At 36.0% G+C, this 26,764-nt stretch overlaps 3 protein-coding genes across 4 annotated transcripts; 1 reads left to right on the top strand and 2 right to left on the bottom strand.

The window, feature by feature from the left end:
* Nucleotides 1-1,472: 1,472 nt before the first annotated feature.
* Nucleotides 1,473-9,667, bottom strand: LOC148302702 (GTP-binding protein Rit2-like). Its single transcript, XM_088271184.1, has 5 exons — nucleotides 9,224-9,667; nucleotides 8,139-8,212; nucleotides 7,176-7,367; nucleotides 5,468-5,605; nucleotides 1,473-4,762 (listed from the first exon to the last, which is right to left on the bottom strand). Exons 1-5 carry the CDS (start codon nucleotides 9,354-9,356, stop codon nucleotides 4,646-4,648), a joined length of 654 nt encoding a protein of 217 aa, XP_088127310.1. The 5' UTR covers nucleotides 9,357-9,667; the 3' UTR covers nucleotides 1,473-4,645.
* A 1,253-nt stretch (nucleotides 9,668-10,920) lies between these two features.
* LOC148302701 (bis(5'-nucleosyl)-tetraphosphatase [asymmetrical]-like) lies at nucleotides 10,921-12,193 on the top strand. The gene is made up of 2 exons (XM_088271181.1): nucleotides 10,921-11,172; nucleotides 11,735-12,193. Exons 1-2 carry the CDS (start codon nucleotides 11,064-11,066, stop codon nucleotides 12,052-12,054), a joined length of 429 nt encoding a protein of 142 aa, XP_088127307.1. The 5' UTR covers nucleotides 10,921-11,063; the 3' UTR covers nucleotides 12,055-12,193.
* A 1,658-nt stretch (nucleotides 12,194-13,851) lies between these two features.
* ThrRS (threonine--tRNA ligase) lies at nucleotides 13,852-26,512 on the bottom strand. Of its 2 annotated transcripts, none has more exons than XM_088271179.1 (14): nucleotides 26,286-26,512; nucleotides 25,110-25,351; nucleotides 23,043-23,214; nucleotides 22,295-22,372; nucleotides 21,960-22,217; nucleotides 21,333-21,479; nucleotides 20,565-20,759; nucleotides 20,185-20,255; nucleotides 19,493-19,670; nucleotides 18,669-18,791; nucleotides 17,788-17,966; nucleotides 16,625-16,799; nucleotides 14,718-14,832; nucleotides 13,852-14,085 (listed from the first exon to the last, which is right to left on the bottom strand). In XM_088271179.1, the coding sequence occupies exons 1-14, from the start codon at nucleotides 26,346-26,348 to the stop codon at nucleotides 13,931-13,933; spliced, it is 2,151 nt and encodes a 716-aa protein (XP_088127305.1). In that variant the 5' UTR covers nucleotides 26,349-26,512; the 3' UTR covers nucleotides 13,852-13,930. The 2 variants fall into 2 exon arrangements, with proteins under 2 accessions (XP_088127305.1, XP_088127306.1); XM_088271180.1 differs by having other exon boundaries at nucleotides 26,387-26,512.
* Between the last annotated feature and the right edge of the window lie 252 nt (nucleotides 26,513-26,764).

Below are 26,764 nucleotides of genomic sequence, written 5' to 3'. Positions count from 1 at the left end.
TATTTAATTGTCATTATATATTTGCCCACCCAAGGCAAAACAGCTTTGACAAAAACAAATCAATTCAATAGAACTATAAATCCTGTTTTGATTCATATTAATACTATGTACTACAAAAAATTACTGTTTCGAAAGAAGTCTGTTTTTTCAAAAAAATAATAAAACGATATATCCTGTTTCCATTCTGGATTTATATTTGGAAAAAATGGGCTCCCCGTACATACCACATACAAGTTGAACTAAAAATAATATTAACAACCGGGCAAATAAGGTTTAATACACTAATTCTCATTTTTACAATAACCCCTGTACAGTAAGGATCTACAGGATCTCCTTTACTAAACAACTAGTGAATACGTTGGACACAGTTATGCAAAAAGTGTATGAAAAAATGAGCATTAAATGTTAATCACTAGTATTTAAATAAATGATCCTTAAAATATAATATTTGTTGGCTAAGTAGTGGAAGGATTTCACATGCAATAAGTTTCTCTATTAGAATCTAATTTTCTCGAACTATGTAATTTTGATACAGGGTAATTGGTAAGGCTTATTACCCTAGATGTGTCATATTAAACAAACGAATCACAGTAGAATATTAAATTAAAATATTGTTTAAAAAACCTCGTTCAATTATTATTGATGGGTAATTATTAGTATTATCAAAATTACCTTTCCGCAGAACTATGTCCATTAATAACTATGATTCGCAGATGTCACATGTACATCTGTCGATCGAAATAATATGTATTTTATTACATACATCACCTCGTTTAGAACAGAATTCTCTAAAGGAATATCTACCTACCTATGTCTACTTATCATGTTGTTTGAAACAATCAATGATAATACAACAAACATCTCCCCTACGCCACTCCCTTGTGTAATGATATAATAATCACAAATATTTAATAATACTAAACAATTATGTCATATAAAAATAAATAAATTATTAATTTATAATAATATAATATAATATATTTTTCAGATTTGAGTATTGTTAATTTTTTTACATTTTTAATGTAAAATATTATTAATTTATTATTAGATTAAAACCAATATTTTTAGCTTTTCCACTTTTTTATTTGACCAGCGACCGGGTTTCGTCGTTACCGACATCATCAGACTGGTGAGAGGCTTTACAAATTTGTATGTTATATATAAAAGAAGGCAGGAGTTGATAACCATGATTTGATATAATTTTATGAGAAATTAATTTAATTTTAGTGAATTTAAGTATTGTATGATATTTTAAATATTTTTTTTTATAAAGGTTTTTTGTATAGAAAGCACGATTTTATATAAAGTAAAAATAGATTTGTATTTTTTGTAAATGAATTTAAATTATGTATAAATTATGTAAAAATTCATTTACAAAAAATACAAATCTATTTTAACTTTATATAAAATCGTGCTTTCTATACAAAAAACCTTTATAAAAAAAATATTTAAAATATCATACAATACTTAAATTCACTAAAATTAAATTAATTTCTCATAAAATTATATCAAATCATGGTTATCAACTCCTGCCTTCTTTTATATATAACATACAAATTTGTAAAGCCTCTCACCAGTCTGATGATGTCGGTAACGACGAAACCCGGTCGCTGGTCAAATAAAAAAGTGGAAAAGCTAAAAATATTGGTTTTAATCTAATAATAAATTAAAAATGCAATTCCATCACGAAGTGTCAGTGGATAATATAAATCTAGTAAAATATTATTGTTAATTTAGAAGAACTGCGCCATTATTTTACATATCGTCAATTATATTGCTAATTGTAATACAAGCTCTTTCAGCAACAGAAAATTTTACAAGAATCAAAATATGTGAATACACACTCAATGAACAAAGATAATTTTGTGTTGACTTTTAACAATTTTAATATTTTTTTACCACTCCTGTAAAATTAGCTCTCTTTAAGATAGCTTGTATCCCAAACTTTGTTAAATCATATTGCATACTTACAAGTCAATGTATATATTATATTATACAATGTAAGTAAATTAATTTTTCTATGGAAGAATGCCATTATTTTGCGTAGAATATATCGACCCTATCCCGCCAAAACATAGTGAACATGAGTAAGGTAAAGATTGCTTTGTTATTGCAGCAATCCTTGGGGCGCTCTCACATCACTCCAAACCGTGCTATTTTTATTAAAAGATCATGCGAATATTTATTTTGTGCACATTTTCTGAAACAAAGTAACCTTTACCCAACTGGAATTTAAAAATTTTAGCCAAAAAAGGGTCGACATCATCCCCATTCAAGCAAAATTTAAGTACTAAAATCTTATTTATGTAGTTATGAAGCGCTTTGAGAGTGCAACTTTTTTCTGGAAGTTTTTACTTCTTTATTTTTACATAAAAATTAAGTTTTTACAGCAAAAAACACGTCTTTGATCTTTAAAGATGACTTCGAATGGATGGAATGTCATGTTTTTTAGTTTGGTTTTCTAATAAATTTATTTATTTATAAGCACATCAATTCCATGGACTGATACGGTCAGAAACGTGAATGTGCTCCAAAGAGCAAGAGTAGGAAGACAGCTGCTGACGGATATCAAAGTCTGTGAGGTGTCCTATCTGGGGCATGTGCTTAGAGGAGAGAAGTACGAGCTATTGCACCTAATAGAGGGTCATTCACATTCCGCCCATTCGCAGGGACTTTAGCAATTAAGTTTTAATTCAGAAATGATTTGTTTTGATTGAAAAATAAATCAATATATGGAGCACTGACTTTGTGATGTTCCATTAACAATGGTAGGGATTATAATTAAGTTATAATAAGACATCAAAAGGTTAAAACAAAGTTATTATAATAGCTTTTATATAAACGAAACTGTAAACTGAACTTAAATCTGTAATTTTGCTCGAATGGGAATGTGAATAAATATTATATGGAATACCCGCTTAAATTTTTTAACACAATAAAATTAAATACCATTTTAAACAAAGGCTGACATAGCGACATGGTTTGACTGATCTTATATACTGTATGGAAACCAATTAATCATTCATTCAGATATAACTTTAAACATATTTCAACAATACCTTTGTATAACATTAACAAAGTTAAATAGTGAACTAGTGTTACAGTAAACAATACTATCAGCTAATACTGCACTAGTCAAAATACATATTGATTAAAATTAATATTGCAATATACATATATATTTTCTTCAAAATTAATCACTATTTCAATACTTTTTTCAAAATTCTTATTATTAATACGCTAATTTGGTCTCACATTATTGGGGTTTCTAATGATATACACATTTCTAACCAGCATTTGGATCCCACAATATTGGTTACGAATATTCCGCACAAATGAATGAACAAAAAAATTTCTCCAATCGCACAAATGTTTGTAAAAATTTAAAATGGTAACCGTTGATCGTTTGGCACATTAAAATATCAAGTATTCTGAGATCCAAAACTTTTTGATCTACATTCTACCATTCACGTACATCTACGTAACATTATTGCGAATCAAGGTATATGTATAGTAGGGTCACTATATATTATCAATAAATATATTTTCAATTGCGAGAAATTATTGCCGACTCTTGTTACATTAGGCATTTTTTTTAAATGAATGCCTAATTAATAACTTTTTTTCAATCCATTCGATTACTTTTAAACTCGCAATTGTCGCAGCAATCTGCAATATGATAAATATTTATAACACAATTATGATAGTATCAGCCCACTGCGTTTTATTGCATCGAAATGTTGTTTCAGGTACACACACCCTTCCCCATTTTATCTAACGATAATAATCATTTTCAATCACGGTAAACGTTTTACCTTTTTTGAAGCGGCAAGTCCACTTCCCTCAAATCTGACAGCTGGCGAGCTATACACATCTGGAGCAACACCGGAAATTCACAGGAAATTTTTAACCTTTTAAGTGCCGAGCGCTTTGAATTAATATGTGTCTGTGTTCGCAATACCGGCCATTCAAAGTTACACGTGTTTACACATACAACTTAATGCATATATTTCTAATCAAGGTCAGTAGCTATTGAGTATCGATGTTGAAATATGTAAAGACATCTCACGGGATCATTATGATAAGCAAAGAGATGACAATATTGCTGAAAATTCACCGTTTGGATTTGAGCATAGCCATATAAACACTAGCCCCAGGTCTGGGGCTAGTGTTTTATTAAAAAATAAAATTCCAAGGGAAAAAAAATAAATTGGCGAACCCCGGGCTCGGATTATTCCTTGTTTTTTTCCGAGCTCAGTACATTTGTTTGCGTATATGTCTACCATCTAACAGTATAAGATGGTATCTTTTTTAATGCATATTTTTTGCAAAGGATCAAACCTTCAGAACTTATCGATGTTATCTTTAAGATCTTTTTTATTTTAAAGGCATTCGCACTGAAAAACCACAGTTCCTCAAGATGGGCTGGGAACAGGGGTAGGTTCACTAATTTACATGCCGGGACTAAAAGTGTTAATACACACCGACAGTCAAAAGGTTAATTGAGGCAAATTATAGTATCCCAAACCCCTTACAGCGATAATGCCCCAGAAAGAGAAAGGGTCGGACGGGTGACGCTCCCGGGAGTTCAAGAGTAGATGGGGATGGGGAAGTGGCGGATGAGGGGAGTGGGCGGGGACAGCGGTCAGGGCAAGCCGCGCGACGGCGAGGGGGAGGGGGCGGGGGGCGCGCGGCGGGGCTTCCAGCGGAACACCAGGGCCAGAATGCTGCGCAGACGCCGCCAGCGACGACGCCCACCACCCTAATGAGAAAAAACGACAAATATGATTATTTTTTCCCCTAGATCTAATACCTACCGCGGCAACCTTAGACATACTGCGCTACAGTACTTAAGTACTCTCTTATGATAGAGAAAGTCCAAAAGAAGTTTCTGAGGTATCTCTACATGAGAGAGTACGGCTATTATCCTCGGCTCTACCCGACCCAGTTTCTCAAGGGTATGCTTGGCTACAATAGTTTAGAGACTAGAAGGAATGTGTATTTGATTACGCATTTTTATCAGTTGTTGCGTGGTATGATCGATAATCCTGAAATTATCCGGAATATTGGTCTGTATGTTCCCGATAGTTACCTAAGACAGCGTCGACATAGATTGTTTCACATTCCTATACACAGGACCAACCTGCCGATGGTTATGCCTGTAGGAAGAGCTACCTCTATGTTGAACAATATCACATTGGATATTGATCTGTTCCATGTGTCCGAAGGAGTTTTCCGAAGCGGGATTCTTCTACACCTTTAAGTCTTCTTGCTTACTTTTAATATATACGCCTTGAATATTGTTTGTTATGTTTATTTAAATTTTTTGTTGTTGAATAAAATTTAATTGTTGAATTGTTAATTGTTGAATTGTTACAATGATTGTTGGGCAGTAATATTTAAATTTTAGACGGTATCGCAATATAATGTTCATCGCATAAAAAATATTATTCAAAATTCAACTAACGTGTCTATTGTCTTTTCGCCGAATCTCCCTGACCAGCGCATGGAAAGCGTCATCTATGTAGTGACGGAGAGCCGCTGACGTCTCGAAGAATGGACAACCCAATTGTGTCGCCAACTGCCGGCCCTCTTCGACGGTCACCTGATTGAATACCAATATTACATGACATTTTGCTAGTTTTAAAAATTACAAATTCTAAAATTTAAATGAGAAAATCAAAAATTTCAATAAAAAAAAAACTACAAAAAAAAAAAAAACAAAGGCTAGGTAAAAATACTTATTCTACTTCCTTCTAACCCTTATCCCCACCCAATAGTGCTTAGGGCACTGCATCGTACCGATGCAGTGTTATCTTGATTATTTACTTACATGAAGGCAAGATCACTCCTGCCCTTCAGGGACCAGTCCAGGGTAATATTAAATTAATATTTATTATAGTGTAAAATCACTTTTATTTATTTTCTCTCCCTCCCTGGGAATTGAACCAAGGACCTCCAGCACGGTAGCTAAACATGCTAACCATGACACCACTGAGGCGGATAGGTAAAAATACTACTTGAATAAAAATCAAATTTTAGTTTGTCACCGGGAGAGTTGATAATTTTTTTGTTTTTTTTTTTCATCAATCAGCAGATAATAAACTTACCCTTATAGAAAGGTATCAACCCTTTGCACTCGAGACTTTTTTTTGTATGACATACCAGTAACTCGAGTGTATTTTTTTGCAAATTTGCACAAAAATAGTTGATTTTAGAAAAAAATACAAAAAAAACCTGGAAATGGGTATTATTACATAAGTGTTTAAAATGGTTTATTTAAGAAAAAAAAAGTCAATTGGTTACTATTTTATATATTCAATGTATGGTATCTAACAAAAAAATCGCCCAAATGCATCCTAGGCTGCCCAGGACAAGTGTCACAAAACTCATAAGTCTCAAGCCTTTGCCAATTTTTGTCCCTCCGTGAGCAAACCACAGTCACTTTTTGATCCTATATGCAAAACATTAGTTTAGTAGTTTGCCATCCAGGCGGACCTCAGTTTAAGGAGTAGACGGCCTACTTGGAATCTGCCCAAAGTCCCCTACAAACTGATCTACTAAAAATTTCACAAACTTTAAGTGACTCAATGCTAGCGAGGACCTTGAGCAACTGGCGGGACAGAAGTGTACCTGCGTTAGTACGTATCCCGGCCTTTTATTATTTAAACAACATAACGGTACATAGTGGCGACATATAGTCGCCGACCGATTTACTGGGGAATTTACCATGTCGACATATTGTAGTCGTACAGGAGAAAGTGACCAACTAACAAAACGTCAAATGTTCAGGAGGGCCGTTTAAGTCACTTTTGCTTGGCAAAGAAAATAAACATCAATGCAGTTAGTCATTTTTAACAAGTCAATATATTATACTTTCAAGTTTAAAATCCTTTGGGATTTTTTTTAGGGGAATATTAATCTCGTAAGATATCAAATAGTCAATGATCACGTTTTTGTAAAACAATGCACTTGGTCACTTTCTCCTGTATGACTACGATATTGTCGCCATTCGAGTGCAAAGGGTTAAGATGATATACATAATACGTGGTCCACAGAGACAAGGCATTGCTAGCAAGTTAGTTACATCAGTCGAGTAGTGAGAGGATAATGTGTTTTTTGTATAGCTGTAGAAACACATCTACCGAGCTGTTTTTTTATACTTGAATAAATACCTTGCGCAAGTTGTGCAGGTCCCGCTTGTTGGCCACCAGGACGAGGGGGATGTCCTCGTGCGGGCGGCTGCGGGCGATAAGGCGCCGGTACTCAGCCGCCTCCCGGAAGCTCTGGCGATCAGTCACGGAGTAGCAGATCAGGAACCCCTCCCCCCCGCGCATGTACTGGTCGCGCATGGCCGTGAACTCCACCTTGACACGTTTAAGCGTGCAATTAGAGATTAAACAAATACATTTATTAATATTTGTATTTATTTAATATAGTTACATTTTTAAGTACAACATAATACAATTTCTAAACATTTAAACATATGGCAAACTTATAGTTGATTCGCTGTGCCTCTCCAAAAAAGAGACTGAGCTCTTGTGCTTGGAGAGGGACTTACACTCAAGGCTTAATTTTTTATATAATTAATGGTATAATAGTCTTTTTTTATATTTTTTAAGATTTATATGTAATGGGCATTAATTTTTTCTTAAGAATTTTTATGTTTTATTTTTTTTAATTTCTTTAGGGAGTTTATTGAAATATTTAGTTTCCAAATATTTGAAGTTTTGTTGAAATTGTTTAGTATTACATTTTGGAGTTGACATATTTTGCAAATATCACTCGCGCATTCCGACATTGTGAATTCACTCTAAATAAAAAATCATAGGTATTTAATTTTCACACACAATATAACCATGGCTATTTTAATCGCCGAAGAAGATTATTTATTACAAGTGTGGAGTAGCAATTGCGGAAGGACCTACTCGATAGATAATTCATTCCATTGCAACTTCAAAATTTCAAAAATACAAACTAAAAATCATAAATATAAAAATAAACAAAAAGCTGAAATATGGAAAAAATCTTTTGTATTCATTTTTAAAACTGTCAATCTAAGAATTCAGCATTTTTAGAATAAATGATAATTAATAATCAGGAGGTTTTGGGAAGTAGAATTTTAATTTTTGCAGTACCTGTCCTGCAGTGTCGAGAATATCAAGGTGCGCCGGCTCTCCATCTATCACGGCTTGCTGTTGATACGAGTCCTCTAAAATACACAAAAATAAACAACAAAACATAACTACACTTTTTCTTGTTTATTTATACAGACCGTCGGCCGTCTATACAGCCAGTTTTAATAATTAAATCTGACAATTCACAGATAATAATTGAAACTGTATAACTGCCCTTGAGGCAGTATTTCATGAGAACGGCGCTATGTAAACTACCCAAAATTATTATTAATGAAATCAATAGTTATTTCCATTGATCAGGTATATATTAAATGTAAATATTAACCCCTTTCCGGTCCCCCAAAATTAAAAAAAAAATCTAGGTAGACAGTTAACATTCCAATTGGAAACAAAATCTTTTGTCCTCTGCTCCACATACTGTTGTAATAGATACGAGTGACAAAAATGTAAGCTTGGAATTTAAATAAATAATACTAAGGTCGAATCACATCCGACATGGGACCTAAGAGGAAAAAATCGATGTCGAATGAGATTCGACATTGGACCAGTAAGGGCTAAAGGGTTTGATAATTCACTAATAAAAAAATAAAGCAGTCTAATATCTCATCAGGAGCGGAGTTATGGTGGCCCAGGAAACCGTTTCTAATGCGATTGTGTAAGGTTATTAGAGCAGTGGAATAACTTCTCAATAACGAGGGTGTTAGAGCATCAATGTGTTGAGTGATCTGATAATTTGCCAGTGCTGAGGGTAGAGCAGTCTGATAATTCATTAGTAGAGCACTTGATAATTGACCAATACAGAGAATAGAGCAGTCTAGTGATGTGCTGCTATGGGTTGGATTCCATTCGCTGGCATAGTGTGTCAAATTGTGAAAATAATGGCAAATACGTAACATAAAACTACGCCCAATATTAATAATTAGAATATTCGGTTCATCTCGAGTGTTCACAAATCTGGGAGTAGAACAGTCTGATAATTCACCAGTATCGAGGGTAGAACAGTCTGCGGATAATTTACGAATAGTGAATGTGTTAGAGCAGTCTGATATTTTAGCAGTAGATGGAGCAGTCTGTAGTGAACTCACCAATAGTGGGGTCGTGGTAGTCCAGAAAACTGTGGCTGACGAACTGCAGAGTGACGGCAGACTTGCCCACCCCGCCGTCCCCGAGCACCACGATCTTGTAGACGCGCGGCACTCGCGCCACGCCGCCCTCCATCCCCCCGCCGGCGGGCCCCTACATTCCACTACCCGCACTCTACTGGACCCGCCCCCGACACCTTCGCGAATACGATCTTCCCCAACTTGGAACAGCCCGCTCCGCCTCGCTCCCAAATGTCATTGAAGAAAAGTGAAACGCCTCTCGCTGCCTCCTGAGCGTGATATCATCAATTAACACTTATGCTTTGTAGTCCCACTTAAGTTACACGAAGAGCGGTATAAAAATACGAAAATACTAGCGCACATTTATGGCTTTTTTATGGAATTATTGCTATTTTATATGAAAATACTTATTTTACAATACGCCACTTCCAGCTGATCGAGCGATTGACATCTTCGTTTGACATTTTTGTTCATTATTACCTGTTGAGAAAATCATTGCAATGCGTAGACTTTGGGTTGCCATACGTCCTCTTTTCCGAACTTTGCATACAGGTGTAGGCAGAGAAAATTTCCAACATTTTCGCCTCTTCCACATTCATGCATCTTCTTATACATACCCGCCGATATCAATAGACACACTACAAATTATATGCGATTTAGGCGCGCAATTTATCATGCAATTTATTTTATATTTGGATAGCGTTTGAGCCTGTGTATACAGTCGAACCTCACATAACAAATTTAATTCGTTCCAGCATCTTACTCGTTAAGCGAAACCTCGCTAAGCGAAACATTTTTTCCCATTCAAATCAATGAAAAATACGTTTATGCGTTCCAGGCCGAAAGAAAGCATATTTTTCATTTTAAAAAAATACATTTATTCAAATAGATTTTTAAGGAGTGTTAAAACTTGGAATATAATTTAAATTCGAAAAAACGTCAGTTAAAATATGAATTAACGACAAATTATTAATCCCTTTTAACTAGAAAACCGTTTTAAGTCATTTTTTTATTGGCGCTTCAAAATTTGGCGAAAATGTGTCACAACATTTTCATTAAATAAATTTGTAGCACGAATAGCCACCTTTTTACTAGGGTGATGCTTCTTAATGTACGATTCAACAGTTTTCCATGCATTGGCATTTCTCTTATTGTGCTAGAAGATTGTTGCTCTACTACTTCCTCCGCCTCCATTAAACTCTTCTCCATAATTTCTTACTGTGAAACACGATGCAACTCCATAAGCTTTTCGGTGGTAAGCTCTTGGCTGTACTCTTTCACAAGCTCTTCAATATCATTATTATCTACCTCGCGAAATCAGTTAGCCTTAGTCCCATTATATTGCAGAAGTGATTCACAAGAGAATCTCGTGAAAAAGAGACTTGCCCTTCCTCGTTATGCGAAACGTTGCTCGTTAAGGGAGCAACTTTTTCACCTTTTATTTTACTCGCTTTGCGAATTACTCGTTATGAGAGGTTCTGCTGTATTTGATCACAATATAAAATCTAAGCAGGTACCATATTTTGTATGATAAATAAACAGTTGTGGAACCACCTTATGTTACTTATTTGACCACTTGACAGTTGCATTTTGTCTATGGTTGCTTTGACATTTTGGCACATTTGTCACTTGCCGCTAGTTGATTTTTCCGAGTTTTTCTTTTGAAGTTCACTGACTGAATGACAAATTGACCATATTTTCATTTTGTTTATTCGAGTTATTAGATCGTTTAACGAATTTAAAAATCTGCGTTTAATTAATTTTATTTCATTCATATTTTAAAATTTAGTGCGATACCCACATCGGAAAACCATACATCAAAATGTTAAAAAAGGCAGCTGGGCTTGTAGTTTTTAGATACTTTGAAAACGCAACTCAATATTTATTATTGAAAGCTTCATACGAGGACTTTCATTGGACCCCACCGAAAGGTAAAATTTAAATTTTTGGTTACATAAATTTGTTATCAGTATTATTATAATTAAGTTATCTCTATCGGGAAAAATTCACTGAAAATGGCAATAGCAATAGCATTTGACGGGGACATTTGAGGAGCTGTCAAATTTTCACCTTGCTATTTTTGTAATGTCTGTATTCGTAATGACCTGCCATTGGCTAGTTTTAGCAATCACTGTATAGATAACATTCACCATTTTTATTCAATTAATTTTAAAAATGTATAATAATAAACTATTATTATAATTTTGTAATGAAAGGTATCCAACATCAGGAGTGAATGGATCCATTATAACCCAGAAAAATGCATCTTGGCAGTTATAAAAATCCAAGAAATGTGATCAATTCAATCTCCTGTGATTTAATGAACTTAGTTCAAATTATTACTTTTTAAATTGTAAATACTACTAGGGGAGCAGACCTATCAACAGGTGATTTGAAACTAATTAAATTTTTAAGGTAAACTAAATCATTGGAGTAATTATCATGTAACAAAGTTAATGACGACACTATTAGTCAATTCAATTTTTGTTTTAGGACACGTCGATCCCGGGGAATCAGACTGGGCGACAGCTTTACGGGAAACTGAAGAGGAATCGGGACTCCTAGAGAGCGATCTGGAGATTTACAAGGATATTAACAAAACCCTGAGGTATAATGTTAGAGGAAACCCCAAGGAAGTAGTTTACTGGCTGGCAAAACTCAAGGATCCAGCCAAGGCTGTCAGACTTTCCGACGAACACACCGACTTCAAGTGGCTCGGGCTAGATGAAGCTAAAGTACTATCGAAATATGAAGACTTTAACGGTTTACTGGACGATTTTAACATACACGTTAATCGAATCATTTCAAAATAATAATTATCATAAAAATTGAAAATCATGTTTTCAGCCGTTTTCAACCGTTTTCAACCGTCCTAGTATAGTAAATAATCCACATAGGATCTTGCTACATCCAAACAAAAGGTTCTCTGCTAAATAAAAGCTTTCTCAATCCAAGCATAGATGGTTCCAGTGAAGTCACATGTACAGTGTCATGAGATTGATGATTTACATGTGTAGGAGTTCCAAAAATTTGGGTAGTGTGGTTGTCAATCATGGGTAGAATGGTGAATGTTGCAGGCATGTAAAGTGATGAAAAAATGCAAGAAAGGTGTGTTGAGATGGTGTGGACATGTTAGATGAATGAGGAAAGAACAGTAAAACAAATCTATGAGGCAAATATAGCTGAAAATAGAAGCAGAGAAAGGCCCCGGAAAACTTGGCATGATTAAGCACTTCAAATACTTTAGCGAGGAGACGCGTGAATGAGATGATCACAATTACCAAAAAGTTTTCCTAAAAACATATTCAACCAAATAAATTACATACTTTTTTTTACTGTTATCTATTAATAAAAAAGAGTTGATTTTTTCAATTGTTTTATTTTATTGATATAGCATCCATAGAAATTACCAGATTACATGGAAATAATGTATTGAATAATTGCTTACCATAATATTTTGTGAGCTCAAAAGGTGGATTTGGTTCCAAGCTTCAGTATACATTTATTTATTAAAAATAGCAAAACTACTCTTACGAACTAGCTTCAACCTTGTTTATTTCTAGTTGTATAAGACCACATCTAAATTCACATAAACATTCTTTCTACTAGAATAACAATTTTAAAAGTTTATTTATAAACTTCAAAATGTTGAGGAAAGTTACATAATGGATTCCATATTTATATAATTTATATGTGATTGAAAATGTATTTAAATTTCTTCAAGACACGGTAAAACATTATTAGGAACCATCACATTTTTTACACCATTTTTAATAATTTTAATTAAATACACATTTAAAGTAGAAATTCTTTGATGTCCAATACTATGAATGTGATTGAAGATTTGGTAAGTGGTCATAAAACAATTACGTTTTGTATATTTCTAGCATGTTTCAATAAGAGTTTGCACCTTAAGAAACTACTTATTTCATATATATTTTTAAATATTAATTAATTTATATTTATAATCATAAGAAATGAACTTTAAAAGTGACAACCAAACATAATACTTATAATTAAATTATGTTCCATCAATAAAAAAATATTAATATAACAGTCATTACTGGAAAGAGAAATTTATGTAACCTAGCTAGTTTATGAAAAAAAAAATTCTTAGACAAAAATTAGTTCTGAAGAGAGGATGGTCATGACCTTCAGCATTTTAAGAGCAGTCACTATACATTTTATACGCCTCCGTAGTGTTGTTATTAGCGTGTTTGGCTACAGTGGTGGAAGACCCAGGTTTTTTTCCCTGGGCATCAAAACAAAGGTTAGTGACATATTACTGTAATACTTATTTTATATCAGCACAGAACTGATACCCTTTCTTCATTGAATTACATAATGATAATTTATGTAAGTAACAATCAAGATAACACTGTGCATAAGTAAATAAGGATAAAATTCCCTATACAGCATCAGGTGCATATAAGGGTTAGAGGAAAAAGACAATGCCTTCTTGTAATTATCTTTTAGGTGGTTACACTAATTTACCTCTCAGCCGATGACGTACATAAAATTCTTAAAGCAACAATCACTGCTGAATTCTTGAATTTTGTTTTTTTGTCAACAGTTATTAACCACATGAAATAAATAAACTTATCAGTGCGTAGAGTTAAAAAAGTTTTTATTATTCATAAATAAATAAGTGATATTCCTGACAAAAGATTGGGATTTGGAGCGCGGAGATTACGCACTAGCGAGGGTGTCTTCAGCGAGAGAGCGAGTAGAGGAAAGTTCGCTGAAGCGGTCCAGCAACTGTTGCAGGGTCATTTCTCCGTGCACGATGTTGTCTCGCGTGCGCACATTCACCGTACCTGCCGCCTTCTCCTTCTCCCCCAGAACTGGAAAATAATCACATTGACAAAATTTAGAGTGGATATAAATGCCGGATTCAACCACAAAAGTGATACTTAACCTTTTTATTAATACATACCTCACAACAACCAAATAAAATGCTAAGCGATGTGACTTTAATTTATTCAAAAACATTTCTAAATAACTAAAAATCACTTAAAGTTATATTTCAACCTCCTTTGCCACAAATCTTTAAATTTATTTTTTAAATTTTTATTTTATTTAAATGTGTTGTCAAAAGGAAACTGATTATTTGCAATTCCTTATACTTCATATTAGCGGAGGGCTGATCACCTTTCCTTTGTGTGTTAATGATCAAGATAACACTGCGTTTCTATGATGCAGTGCCCTATGCACCATCTGGTGCGGAAGAGGGTTGAAGAAGACTTCATATCAATGAGGTCTTCAAATATTTTATAAAATTGATTATAAAATTATAACAAAATACAAAACTGTTAATAAAATGTCCGTCTTCGTAATATACTGGTTGGCCCATTTGGCCATATTGCTGTAAGTTCCAGTGATTTTTCACTCTAATATTTTTGAAGTATCACCTTACATTGGTATCTGGATAATTTGAATGAAATAGTTGCATTTTGATATTATAAGAGAAAATTACCCAAAATAAAGTTGAAATAGGCGAGTTGCGCATTTCTGACTTTCTTGTTGAGGGTGTCTCCCGCATCAGTGTCCGCCTCCGCCATGAATCCAGCTGCAACCAGTTTATCCCTCACCTGCAAGTTCAAACACACTGTACTGCAAGGCAGCTGACTATACAATTGAGATGTTAAAAATATGATTGTATAACATTTATTTATTTAAAAAATACCGGAACTTATTTCCCACGGAAAAACTTAGCAACTTGAGAGCGTCCATAGACAAAGTGAAAATTACCACGACAATTGCCAACCTTTAGCGTGGATCGGTACAGTAAGAAGAATTTCACATGATAAGAAATTATAAAGCACATTTTTCTGTCTAAATAACCATCACACCGCATTCCCAGAGGCGGAGAGAATAGAATGCCACACCGCTCTGTCTATAGAAGCATTTTTTTCTCTCTCTTTCACATTCATGCATTTCCTTTTACACACCCATCAATTATTCCGACTTCTGACCTGACCACTTTCTAGTATTTGAAGTACTCGATCGTGCCAATTTATTTCAATCTTCTTTCGCTTTTATTTACGATTACATTCACTTCACATATTTGTTTTGCCGTTTTTCCCTCGCTCATTCATTCCATATGTCCAAACCATCTCACCTTTCTTAACCACTTAACTGTCAAATTTTGGGGATAAAATTCATCAGTGCAGGAAATCGTCATCAATAAGTTGAAAGAAGACTGTTTTGAATATTGAAAGCATTAACTTTGTGGATCATATTGATATATTATTTTGAGAAATAAATAGACTAGTTTCGGCAACAACCCGTTACCCTCTTCATAAATTAAACTCTGAGGAGGGCAACAGGTTGTTGCCGAAACTAGTTGGTTATCAACACATTAGTTACGGCAATGTTTTGATAAAATTGTATCTTGAGGCGGGCGACATTAGACAGCTGTCCGGAAATATAAAATATGTCAGTGAACTTCATATTTTGAACTTGAGGTTGAACTCGAAAACAATACAAAAACGGTTAAATGGTCTCTAACGTCTCAAAATAAAATCATGTTAGTCCACAAATCACAAAAGTAAAAAAATGTTAAAAACACTAATAAAATATTAGAAAATAACAACACAGTTTAACAACCGCCAAAAACTCAAAATCTGCGAATAAAAAATGATTTATGGGCTTTCCCCACACGCGTTTATTGCTTTGTAAGTACCAACTGCCGACTTAAAGTAAAGGACAATGATCTTTGTATTTTATTTCATTTTAGGACAAAGAAAAAAACGCACCGTCTGTATCCATTGTTTAAAGTTAATTTGTAACATTTCCTTCAAAACAGATTACGACCATTAGCTATGTTTTGCACCAGTAAATATCAGTATTATTTTTTTATATTACAACGACATCTATCCACTACACAACAAAAGCAAAAAGGCCAAGAGATTAGAAGTTTATGACGTGTTTTTAGTATACTAAATTGAAGGTAGCCGAAATGCACAAAAATGTGCACCCCGCCACCACACAAGGTTTCTGAAACGCACAAATATGTGCACACCGTACACAATGTGTTAATAAAAATGTGAGTGGATCAAAAAACAAAGTCTTTTTATTTCGCAAAATAATATATGAAAGAAGACTGCCTGCATTGCTCGGGTTAGGCAGGAAAAACAAATATATAAATATATTTGGCTCGGGCAAATCAATATCGCCAAGTTGGAATACGATTTTCCCAAGCAGCAATAAGACTCATCAATACAATACAAACTTTTTGCTAAACTGGGAACTGGTTAATTTTATCGATAATGCTTATCTTGGCATATTTTTCTCATCATGCATGGGGTATTCATACTTGACTGATTACTTTGGGGTTCATATTGGTGTGGCACGCTCGTAAGGTAAAACACGCGTCATTACCTCCAGGGCGTACTGGTCGCAGGAGGAGAGGACGGGGATGACGCACGCCTGACGCGGAGACAGCCAGAAGGGCCAGCGCCCCGCGTACTGCTCCGTGAGCACGGCCACCATGCGCTCCACGGACCCCAGCACGGCGCGGTGAATCATCACCGGGCGGACTCGTTCTCCATTCTCACTGAAATAAACAAATACTTGTAATTAATTTAAAGCACTTTTGCTCAGAGACTAACAAAAAGGAGATTGAGAAAGGGCACTTATAATTTTGAATACAGGAAAAATTGTACATTTTTTCGAAGACAAATACAGTTAAAGAATAAAATATATTTAATCCTTCTGTATGTGTCATTATTTTTATTTTTCACTGTAATATTTATACAATATTACCCTGGACTGGAACCTGAAGTGGAGGGCTGATCACCTTTCCTTCATGTGTTGACGATCAAGATAACACTGCGTTTATACGATGCGGTGCCCTATGCACCATTGGGTGCGGATAAGGGTTAGAAGAAGAAGTATGTGTCATGTCAGGTCCCCCTAACGTCGACTATCACTCGAGACTAGTTGTCGCAGCTCTAAACAGAGCCTCGACGGTCCTGATCTCCGTCCAATATCGTATATTTCAAAGCCAGGAGATCTATCTTCTCGCCACACCTCATCGACCCTCTATTTTTTTGCATTTTATGATCAGGTGCAATACCTCGTACTTCTCTCCTCTTAACACACGCCCCAGATAGGACACCTTCAAGACCTTGACATCAGTCAACAACTGTCTCCCTGCTCTTGCTCTTTGGAGCTGACCATATCGGTCCATGGAATGTGTAGGATTCTACGATGTATCCACATTTGGAATTATCCATATTTAATTAGCAAATTTAAACAAATGTTTTGAATATTGAAAGCATTAACTTTATGATTTTGAGAAATAAAAAGACTTTTTTTTTGGTCCACTCACATTTTTATTAACTACCAACTAGTTTCGGCAACAACCTGTTGCCCTCTTCGGGGTTTAATAAATTAGTTTAGTCATAAATTAAACCCTGAAGAGGGCAACGGGTTGTTGCCGAAACTAGTTGGTTGTTAATAAAAATGTGAGCGGATCAAAAAACAAAATCTTTTTATTTCTCAAGATAATATAATTTAAACAAATAATTAAGATGACTTACTTGATATAGTTGAGGTTGAATCTGATGGGCAGTTGGAAGTCCAGCTGAATGGTGGCGCACTGATGGGCCCGCCGCAGAGCGTCCGACAGGGTGATGTCTATCTTGGGCCCGTAGAAGGCTCCGTCGCCCTCCTTTATGGACCACGGCTCCCCAAAGTTTTCCAGAGATTCGGCCAGCGCCTGCGAGCCAAAAGATACCGTCAGACTATATTGTGGTCTAGTGTTAGGAGTTTTATAAATACTAATTTATTGATGAATGATGGCAGTATGAAATTATTGCATGGGGTGGTATGTAGTGAATGTCGCACATTAATTGTGGGAATAATACTTCAAGTTCCGATACACACTTCCACCGAGGAATATACAACAAATTACAATTCAAGACTACACTAAAACAAGCCTTACAAATACACTAAAAAATTACACACACATTCACACATCACGGGAAAACACTTCTCAGTTAAACAAACACCCTACAAGGGTGCTTTAAAAAGATGCCTTATTTGGCTTGGTGTAGCTCCACAAGAGTAAAATACAGAACTTAAGACCTCTTTAAAAAAGATTTTTTAACCCTTTCCGGCCCCCCAAAATTTAAAAAAAAATCTAGGTAGACAGTTACATTCCAATTGGAAAAAAATATTTTGTCCTCTGCTCCACATACTGTTGTAATAGATACAAGTGACAAAAATGTAAGCTTGAAATTTAAATAAATAATTCTAATGATGAAAAAAATGTCGAATAACACCCGACATGGGACCTAGGAGGAAAAAATCGATGTCGAATGAGATTTGACATTGGACCAGTAAGGGTTAATAGGCACTTTTCAATGTTATTCACCCAATATTGAATAATAGAATTAAGCTCAATAAATAGTATGCAAACCTTCTCAGCCTCGTTCCACACTTCGACCTCCCCGAGGTACTTGTCCGGCCGGGTGGAGAGGCACAGACTGAAGGTGAACCCAAACACCTGGTACACATCCTTCAGGAACGCCAGAGCACTCACCTGTAACCCATTTCAAACAGGTTTAAATGCAAATATACAAACATACAATGTTTTTAGCTTAATTTTAAATTATACTGATCCCTAACAGTATAATTTAAAAGGAAGAATAATTTTAAAGGGGGAAGAAATCCCTAAAAAAAGCGTTTATATAATCATAGTATCCAATATTCTGCATCTACAGTTTAGTGGTTAGCACATTGGGATACAATTTACTCAATGGCGTTCACTTCTGCTCACCAGAACATGTAAAATCTCTCTACACTAGTGCAATAGCCATTGCTTTTTCTTCTTTGTCAGCCATCTCTCAATTCTGGATGTAGGCCTCTTATATTTTTATCCAGACTTCTCGAGAGTTTGGGCTTTTTCGATCCACTCACTATGTAACTGCGACGGAGGCAATAACATCGGCCCATCTTTTTGGGGCTGGCCTATTCCCCTCTTCATGTCTCACGGTCTCCACTGCAGAACTCTGGATGACCATCAGTCCATTCCGGCTAGTGCAATTCTCTTCCCCGTCCTATTCCTCATTACTGAGGCTCATAACCCTTGTGGAAACAATGACTCTTCTGTTATCCCTTGACTGCTCTGCACATAGCGCTCCAACCACCGAGGTGCCTGCTGCTGACTTATCTAGTACAATAGCCACTAAGATATTTAAAACAAATGGCAGGCAAGGTACACAAGTGAGAGAGTGTTCTTACAATTTCCTGCTTGATCTGCGAGTGGGTGCAGAAGATGTGCGCGTCGTCCTGCTGGAAGCGGCGCACGCGCGTGAGGCCGGTGAGCGCGCCCGACAGCTCGTTGCGGTGCAGCACGCCCCAGTCCGCCAGCCGCAGCGGCAGCTCGCGCCACGACCGCACGCGCCACTCGAACATCAAGCTACAAACACACATCGCGGCTTTATTTTCTATCCAACTCACTAACAGCGAAACAATGACAAGTATGATGAAATTATTACAGCAGGAAACAGTAATACCACTATATTTTTGACATCGCAACATAAATGAAGAATAATATGGAAGTCTCAGTATTTACAACAACAACAAAAAACATGTTTTCAGGCATCTCCTAGAGTGTAAAATAATTTGATAAGGAACTTGTATACATTTAAATGAAAGGGTTTTTACTAAATAAAAAGCATTTAACAACATTTTTGGGTGTCAATTAATATTATTCATAATTAATATAATTTGACAGTTAATTTTACATTTTGACATTGTCAAAATGTTTTTTTTTACTAGGTGTCTGAACAAAGGCGATAAAAAAATGTATACATCACTAAATATATCTTGATATGTATATTGCTCTCAGATGTTCAATACAGCAAAAAATATTGTCCGTTAAACAAATGAACATAAACAAAGATCAAAACAAATTGAAATAAAATAATTACCAATGTCCCGGACAGTTCATGGGCTTTAGAGCGTACGTTTCCTTTTCCACATCAAACGAAAACATGTTTTCCTGAAATAAAAATAAAATATGTATTACATTAACTAGGTACGTTAGAGTGAGGATCGCGTGGCAATGGGCGGGACATGTTGCAAGACAGGACCCCACAAAATGGACCCCTAAAATTTTGAGATGGAGGCCTTGGAAGAATAAAAGAGGCATCGGAAGACCTCAAAAAAGATGGTCCGATGACATAGCAGCTATGAGGGTAGCAAATGGCTGCAAACAACAACAGACTGAAAAAAATGGAAGGATACGGGCTTATATCCAGCAGTGGAGGACAGAAGGCTAAATATGAAGAAGAGGAAGGAGACAGGTTACCTCGTAGTGGGCCCAGTGGCCGCTGGTCTGCCACAGCTTGACGTTGTAGATGTTGGGCGTGACCACCTCCTGGAAGCCCCTCTTGCGGTACTGCTCGCGGATGAACTGCATCAGCGTGTTGTAGATGTGTGCCCCGCGCGGAAGGAAGAAACAGGAGCCGGGCGACAGCTCGTTGAAGAAGAACAGCTCTTGCTCCTGTGGAAACAGACAACACGTTGTAATGTGGCATGTGTAAGATTGTAAACGATGTGGCATTCAAAGAAAAATATAAAATAATTACAAATATATTTTATTTTTTTATTTTTATTCACACGCACATTTCCAGTTTTAAATTTATATTTATAATATGTAATGTGTCCTGACTGAGTTTTCTTGTACTGAGAGTAATTTTAAAATACTCATTCAATAAGTTTTTTCTCTATCACGAGTCATGCAAGCATGGATGACTATATATTTATATTTGATATAAATATTTTGTTTGGACAACTGTTATACAATAGGACCTTATATTGTTTTTTGATACATTCTGATATGATATTTTTTGGAAATGGGAGGCATCAAGTATATACTGCGCTTCTTATATATTCTTATTGTTTTCAAAAGTACCTACCCATATCTTTACACATAAATATTTTTTAAATAAATATGTTTAGCTATAATTAATTGGGTAAAAGGCAAAACTTGTAAAAACTGCAGAATCCAAATCCATCAAAACCTGAAAATACACGCGAAAGTCAGTTTGGGCTCGGTACAGCCGAGTGTACTAACCCTTCCAATCTTCCTGTGATCCCTCTTGGCGGCCTCCTCCTGGATCTTCTCCCACTCCTTGAGCTGCTTGGTGTCCGGGAAGGATATCCCGTACACCCGCTGTAGGGACTCCGCGTCGGCCTTGCCTTCCCAGTACGTGGAGGAGTTCTGGAACAGCCAAATATCAAAAAACTCCTTTACTTTATTCTAAACCCGGTCAATGTCAAAAAGCAAACCTATTTTTTTTTTTAATGAATAGTTTTTGTACATTCGAAGGTTACATTCTAACCAACCAGACACAATTTGTTCGTAGGTAACATAAAGACATCATCCCTTCCTCGGTTTCTCTACCTAACTCTATCATTCTAATTTTCATCAATTTCATTATTTTGTTTTTAATTTAAGTTTTATTTAGTAAATACCACAATACTACATTTCTTAAAATTTATTGTGACACGTGTTTCGATGCATTCTGCATCATTATCATAATAGATTTTAAGAAATAGTAATACATATTTACTAAGTAAAAGTGAAATTTTACCACAAAGTGACTGAAGAATCAATTAATGAAATTACACGATTGTAATTATATAATCATCAATACTGTAACTGTTTCTGTTAGTAATGCAAAGAGAGAGTGCGGCTCACCTTGGTGACCTTGAGTGCCTTGATGTTGCCCGTGTGGCGCACGTGTGGCCCGCGGCACAGGTCGATGAGCGGCCCGCAGCGGTAGATGGTGGTGCTGGGCGCGTCCACCTTCTCCTGCAGGATGCGCACCTTGAACGGGTTGTACGAGAACATCTCCAGCAGCTGCTCCTTGCTCACCTCCAGCCGCTCAAACGGCTGCTTCTCCTTCACGATGCTCTTCATCAGGGTCTCCAGGTACGGGAAGTCCGACGAGGATATCTGAAAGTTGCTGACTCGCTCGTTAGCTGACATACATTTTAAGACGAGTGGGCACTCTGGAATGGTTCAAATCTTACCCCTTTTTCTGGAAGGAACATGTCGTAGTAAAAGCCTCCTTCGATGGGCGGACCGTAGCACAAACATCCTCCGTACACCTACAAACAAACATGCTTTCATAAATATGGATTATAATGTCTCCAAGTATTGTTTTCACTTGTGGGCTTTATGCTAAGCGCGGGATTAAACAGCAGAAATGCAAATGGTAAACTAAACGAGTTGAGCAGATTGGCGCATAGTCAATCTCAACAATATCAAAGAAGAAATATGAAAGTCTGAGTATGAACAGGGCTCATCACTTGTTACATCTGGCTGGGTGGCTGATGTGATCACTTTGTACACTCGTATAACATTTGTAAAAATAACAATATAAAAAACAAATGAATAACGCCTTTACTTTTTTGCTATATATGATACAATTTTATATTGTTTCACATTTTCAATAAATTTCGCAACTTAGTTCAACAGACAAACAACAAAAAAATTGCTTTGCAAGAGCAGATCTGTCAGGAAGCCTAGATGTTTCTGTATCTGGGCATCCAGTGGAACAGCTTTCAATATATATAGATAAATTTTACAGCTAGTGTTGTGTGGAGGAGATATATGTGCATCTCTACACTGGACAATAATACATATTTATGTATATTGACGAATCTATGCATAAATATATTATGAATAACCAATGATAAAGTGTGCACTGGACAGTGATGGCCATTGCATTTCTGCCTGGATGATGGGACGGCACATGGCGGCAGGTATTGATCTCACCCTCTCGAGAGCCTCGCCCAGGATGTGCGCGGTGGAGTGCCAGAAGACCTGCTGGGCGTCGGCGTCGCTGAAGTTGAGCAGCTCCAGCTTGCAGTCGGCCTCCAGCGGGCGCTCCAGGTCCCACAGCAGCCCGTCCACTCGGGCTATCACCGTGTTGCTGGCCAGACCCTGGCTGAGGACAAATTGTAATACAAATACTTCAATTTATTTTTATATACATATATTTTCATGGGTTCCTTTGTCCGAGACTAAATTCTCTTTACTGTGAGCGTTGGTTCTATATTTTTTTTAATACATAATTTACACGTTTTAAGATATTTTCATACACATAATTTACACGTTTCGGACAGGTATTTTTTACGCCTGCGGACCGCTGGCGACGGGATTTGATACTTTTGAAGATATGGTTAAGACCTTAACGAAGAGACCCTTAAGGTCACAATAGACCTAATATGGTTGCAGTGACATAAGGGATGCAAGATCCCTTGACCTCACAAAAAAAATTGGCCCTTGGCCATGGTCTCTAATGCATATGCACTACATATGTATTCACTGGCTGTGTTTCTTTTTCTCAGAGCCATGGTATAATACATATGTATTCACTGGCTACATGCAGGATTCACTGGCACATACCAATACATATGTATTCACTGGCTGTATGCAGGATTTATTAGTTTTTCTTTTTAGACAAGTCGGAATCTCTTTACTCTCTAGAATGTGTCTGTAGAACGAAACATACATAGAACCACAAGATCCAAAACCTGGGTAAATCTAAAATTGATTGCATCATCCATGTCATAAACAATTGACTTTTCTTATAATTTGTAATTAAGTATTGTAAAATGTGCCTTCGGCTCGGGAAATCCCTGATGAGGGCACATTATTGTAAATTGTTACTATCAATACACTTCGGACGGGAAAGGTATTTCTGCCCGTTGGGTCGATTGACGCTTAAGGACGGGAAGGGTATTTTTACCTTCTGCGCCGACCTCATTTCAAAGGCGGAAAAAGAGAAATTATCCAATGTTATTTTATGATTATTACCTATATACCAAGGGCCACAAACAGACAGTAATATTTTTTTTTTAAATAACGAATTTCATACTTTTGAATTTTTTGTAAGTATTATAAATAATTTTAATGCAGATGTAATCAGAAAGTACAATCGGCGTAATTGTGAAAAAGAAACATTACTACGACCAGATGTGAGAAGAAAACACACATTGAACCAACAAAAAATGTATCTGTATGGTACAATAAAAAACATTGTTATAAATTTTAACAATCAAAATTATTATATTCTCAATATTATTAATATTTAAAGCATTTATTTGTGGTTAGTCATTTTTACTTATTTTTTTTTTTTTTAAAATGTTAATAAAATTAGTATATAACCACGGTTAAGCACAATTTGTCAGTATCCAATTCGAACCCCGCCCACTCCTTTCATCCTACGAGTATATAAGTTGATTCGATTACAGGTCTAATTTTATTGCACGTTAAACCTCGGCTCGTAACGCATGTCTGTATTGAAAACTATAGTACATGTTGGTCTTCGGGTCCACCAAAAATCGCATGTGTTAGACATTTTGTGTAGTTTTGAGTGTGTAAATGGTGCTATGGTGGTGAAGGGTAGTATTGTTTGCATGCTGTGTTAGTGATTGTCCTGATGAAGAGACGGGTACGTCTCAAAACCGGTAGACGTAAAAATCTCAGTGAGTGGTTATAAACTAATTTTATTAACATTTTTGTAAAAAAAAATAAATAAGCAAAATTATTTATTAGGATACATAAATCAAACAATATTACCAATTATATTTTAAATAAAACCAATTTATCAATGGCCACGCAGTGTGAGATTTTAGTTTCTTTTCACCGGAATATATGCATTTCATGTAATTACAGAAACATAATCGGTTTTAATAACTGATTTATGATTTAAAATCTGAAGGACCCGATATAAAAAAAATGTTATACATGACCACGGGCCGCATGTAGGGGTGCCGCGGGCCACCGGTTGGCCACCCTTGCAGTAGATGTTAGGTCGGCGTTCCATGTTGTCTTTACCTGATGCCCTGCGCGATGTCGTAGGGGCTGGTCCTCCAGGCCTTCCCGTCTACCTGCTTGCTGTCGGGCAGCGTCACGCAGATGGGCACCTCGGGCTTGGCGGCCAGCTCGGCCGTGTACTCCGCCTTCAGCTTGTCCCACAGCGTCAGCCTCTTCTGGATGTAGTCGGGGAGGGGGCTCAGCTCCTTGATCGCGCTGGCATCACCTTTCTGCGCATTCTTCTTGTCTTTTTTCATCTTGGCCTGAAATTAAATTCCAATTACAGATTTTATAATAATATCCAACTATGCATTTTTTTTAACCCTTATCCGCACCTGATGGTGCACAGGGCACTGTATCTATATTTATTAGACCCCCCCTGGGAATCGAACCCAGGACCTCCAGTACGGTAGCCCAGCGTGCTAACCATTATACTACGAAGGCGGACAACTATGCAACGTCTTTATTTTTCTAAATTTAAATTATTTACAACATTTTGAGTGTGTCCAAAACAAGTTCACAAAATCTGGATTATCTCCAATCACAGGAGTCACTTTCATATATTGATGAGATGTCAAAAAATAATATTAAATTATTTTATGTTGTTGATATGTTTTATATAAAACTACTTATCACATAATAATGAAAGGATTAACACAATATGAGCATTACACGGGAAACTGTGACTCATTTTGCATAAGTTTTCATGATCAGCCTTCATCATGTAAAGAATATAAGGCATTGAAAGTCATCACGTAAATTATTTATTATTTTTATTTTATATGCTATAAAACATAGAAGTACGCTATTATACTATATCGTGTATGAATGATATCAGGTGACGATATTATTTACGCTTCTTGAAGTATCTTGAAATTGAAACGCACTTAGTAGCCATTTTTTTATAAATGATTATCTGTAATAATTTGCGGCGTGTCAATAAAATACAATAATAAAAAAAAAACTGATAAATCACTGCATGCGTTGCTAAAATTGCGTCATACACCTGCATGGAGCATAATTATAGGTTATCGGCGCGATGTCAAAACAAGATGTTTAGACCAAGCAAAACCTTTTCCTGAATAAAAAGTAACACACAAACTTATTAAATATTTTCAACTACAAACTAAGTTTTGATTAATAGGGTACAATATTAACAGCACGGCCCAATGCGGTCGAAAATTATATCGTACGAACCAAGGAAGAGTAACTCCTGCGAACAGAATTGCGGACGGTACGAAGCGTGAATAAGGTCAACATATTTTAATTTGATCGCTATAATAATATGAAATTCATGCCTTTTCATTTAAATTGATTTTTTCCAAATTATCAACCACAATATCACCCATGCTGGCGTTTTAAATCTCGGAAACCACGGAAAACTCAATCTACCTGCCGCTTCACTCACTTTTTGACATTAGAATGTCAACACCAACATTACAGAAATAAATTAATTTACCAAAGACAAAAAAATATACTACTACTACTACTACCATCACGCTGTTTTCACAGGGGTAGGCAGAGAGGATGGAAAGCCACACTCTTCCGACCTGACATACACTACTCGCCTCCTTCACATCCATACATCTAGTCATACATGCCCTCCGATTACGCAGACTTTTTTGACACCGCCAGATTTTAGGTTCTGATTTGGGGGGAGGGGATATACCACTATA

The sequence above is a fragment of the Brachycentrus maculatus genome, unplaced genomic scaffold, assembly GCF_059751285.1.
Source record: "Brachycentrus maculatus isolate JH-2025_06_01 unplaced genomic scaffold, ASM5975128v1 h1tg000421l, whole genome shotgun sequence".
Taxonomy (NCBI): Eukaryota; Metazoa; Arthropoda; class Insecta; order Trichoptera; family Brachycentridae; genus Brachycentrus; species Brachycentrus maculatus.
Note: the sequence above shows the minus strand (reverse complement) of the source record. Positions and strands in the feature narration are given on the sequence as shown.

What these genes read in the sequence shown, in the direction of transcription:
- ThrRS (XM_088271179.1), bottom strand. Translation starts at nt 26,348, where the DNA reads ATGTTGACCTTATTCACGCTTCGTACCGTCCGCAATTCTGTTCGCAGG. An exon ending in AGGCACTCAAGGTCACCAAG is followed by an intron (nt 21,480 to 21,959) that starts GTGAGCCGCACT and finishes TGGCTGTTCCAG; the next exon opens with AACTCCTCCACGTACTGGGA. An exon ending in GCGACCAGTACGCCCTGGAG is followed by an intron (nt 14,833 to 16,624) that starts GTAATGACGCGT and finishes TTGAACTTGCAG; the next exon opens with GTGAGGGATAAACTGGTTGC.
- LOC148302701 (XM_088271181.1), top strand. Translation starts at nt 11,064, where the DNA reads ATGTTAAAAAAGGCAGCTGGGCTTGTAGTTTTTAGATACTTTGAAAAC. An exon ending in TCATTGGACCCCACCGAAAG is followed by an intron (nt 11,173 to 11,734) that starts GTAAAATTTAAA and finishes TTTTTGTTTTAG; the next exon opens with GACACGTCGATCCCGGGGAA.
- LOC148302702 (XM_088271184.1), bottom strand. Translation starts at nt 9,356, where the DNA reads ATGGAGGGCGGCGTGGCGCGAGTGCCGCGCGTCTACAAGATCGTGGTG. An exon ending in TTCTCGACACTGCAGGACAG is followed by an intron (nt 7,368 to 8,138) that starts GTACTGCAAAAA and finishes AAACGTGTCAAG; the next exon opens with GTGGAGTTCACGGCCATGCG. An exon ending in GGCGAAAAGACAATAGACAC is followed by an intron (nt 4,763 to 5,467) that starts GTTAGTTGAATT and finishes TTTTCTCATTAG; the next exon opens with GGTGGTGGGCGTCGTCGCTG.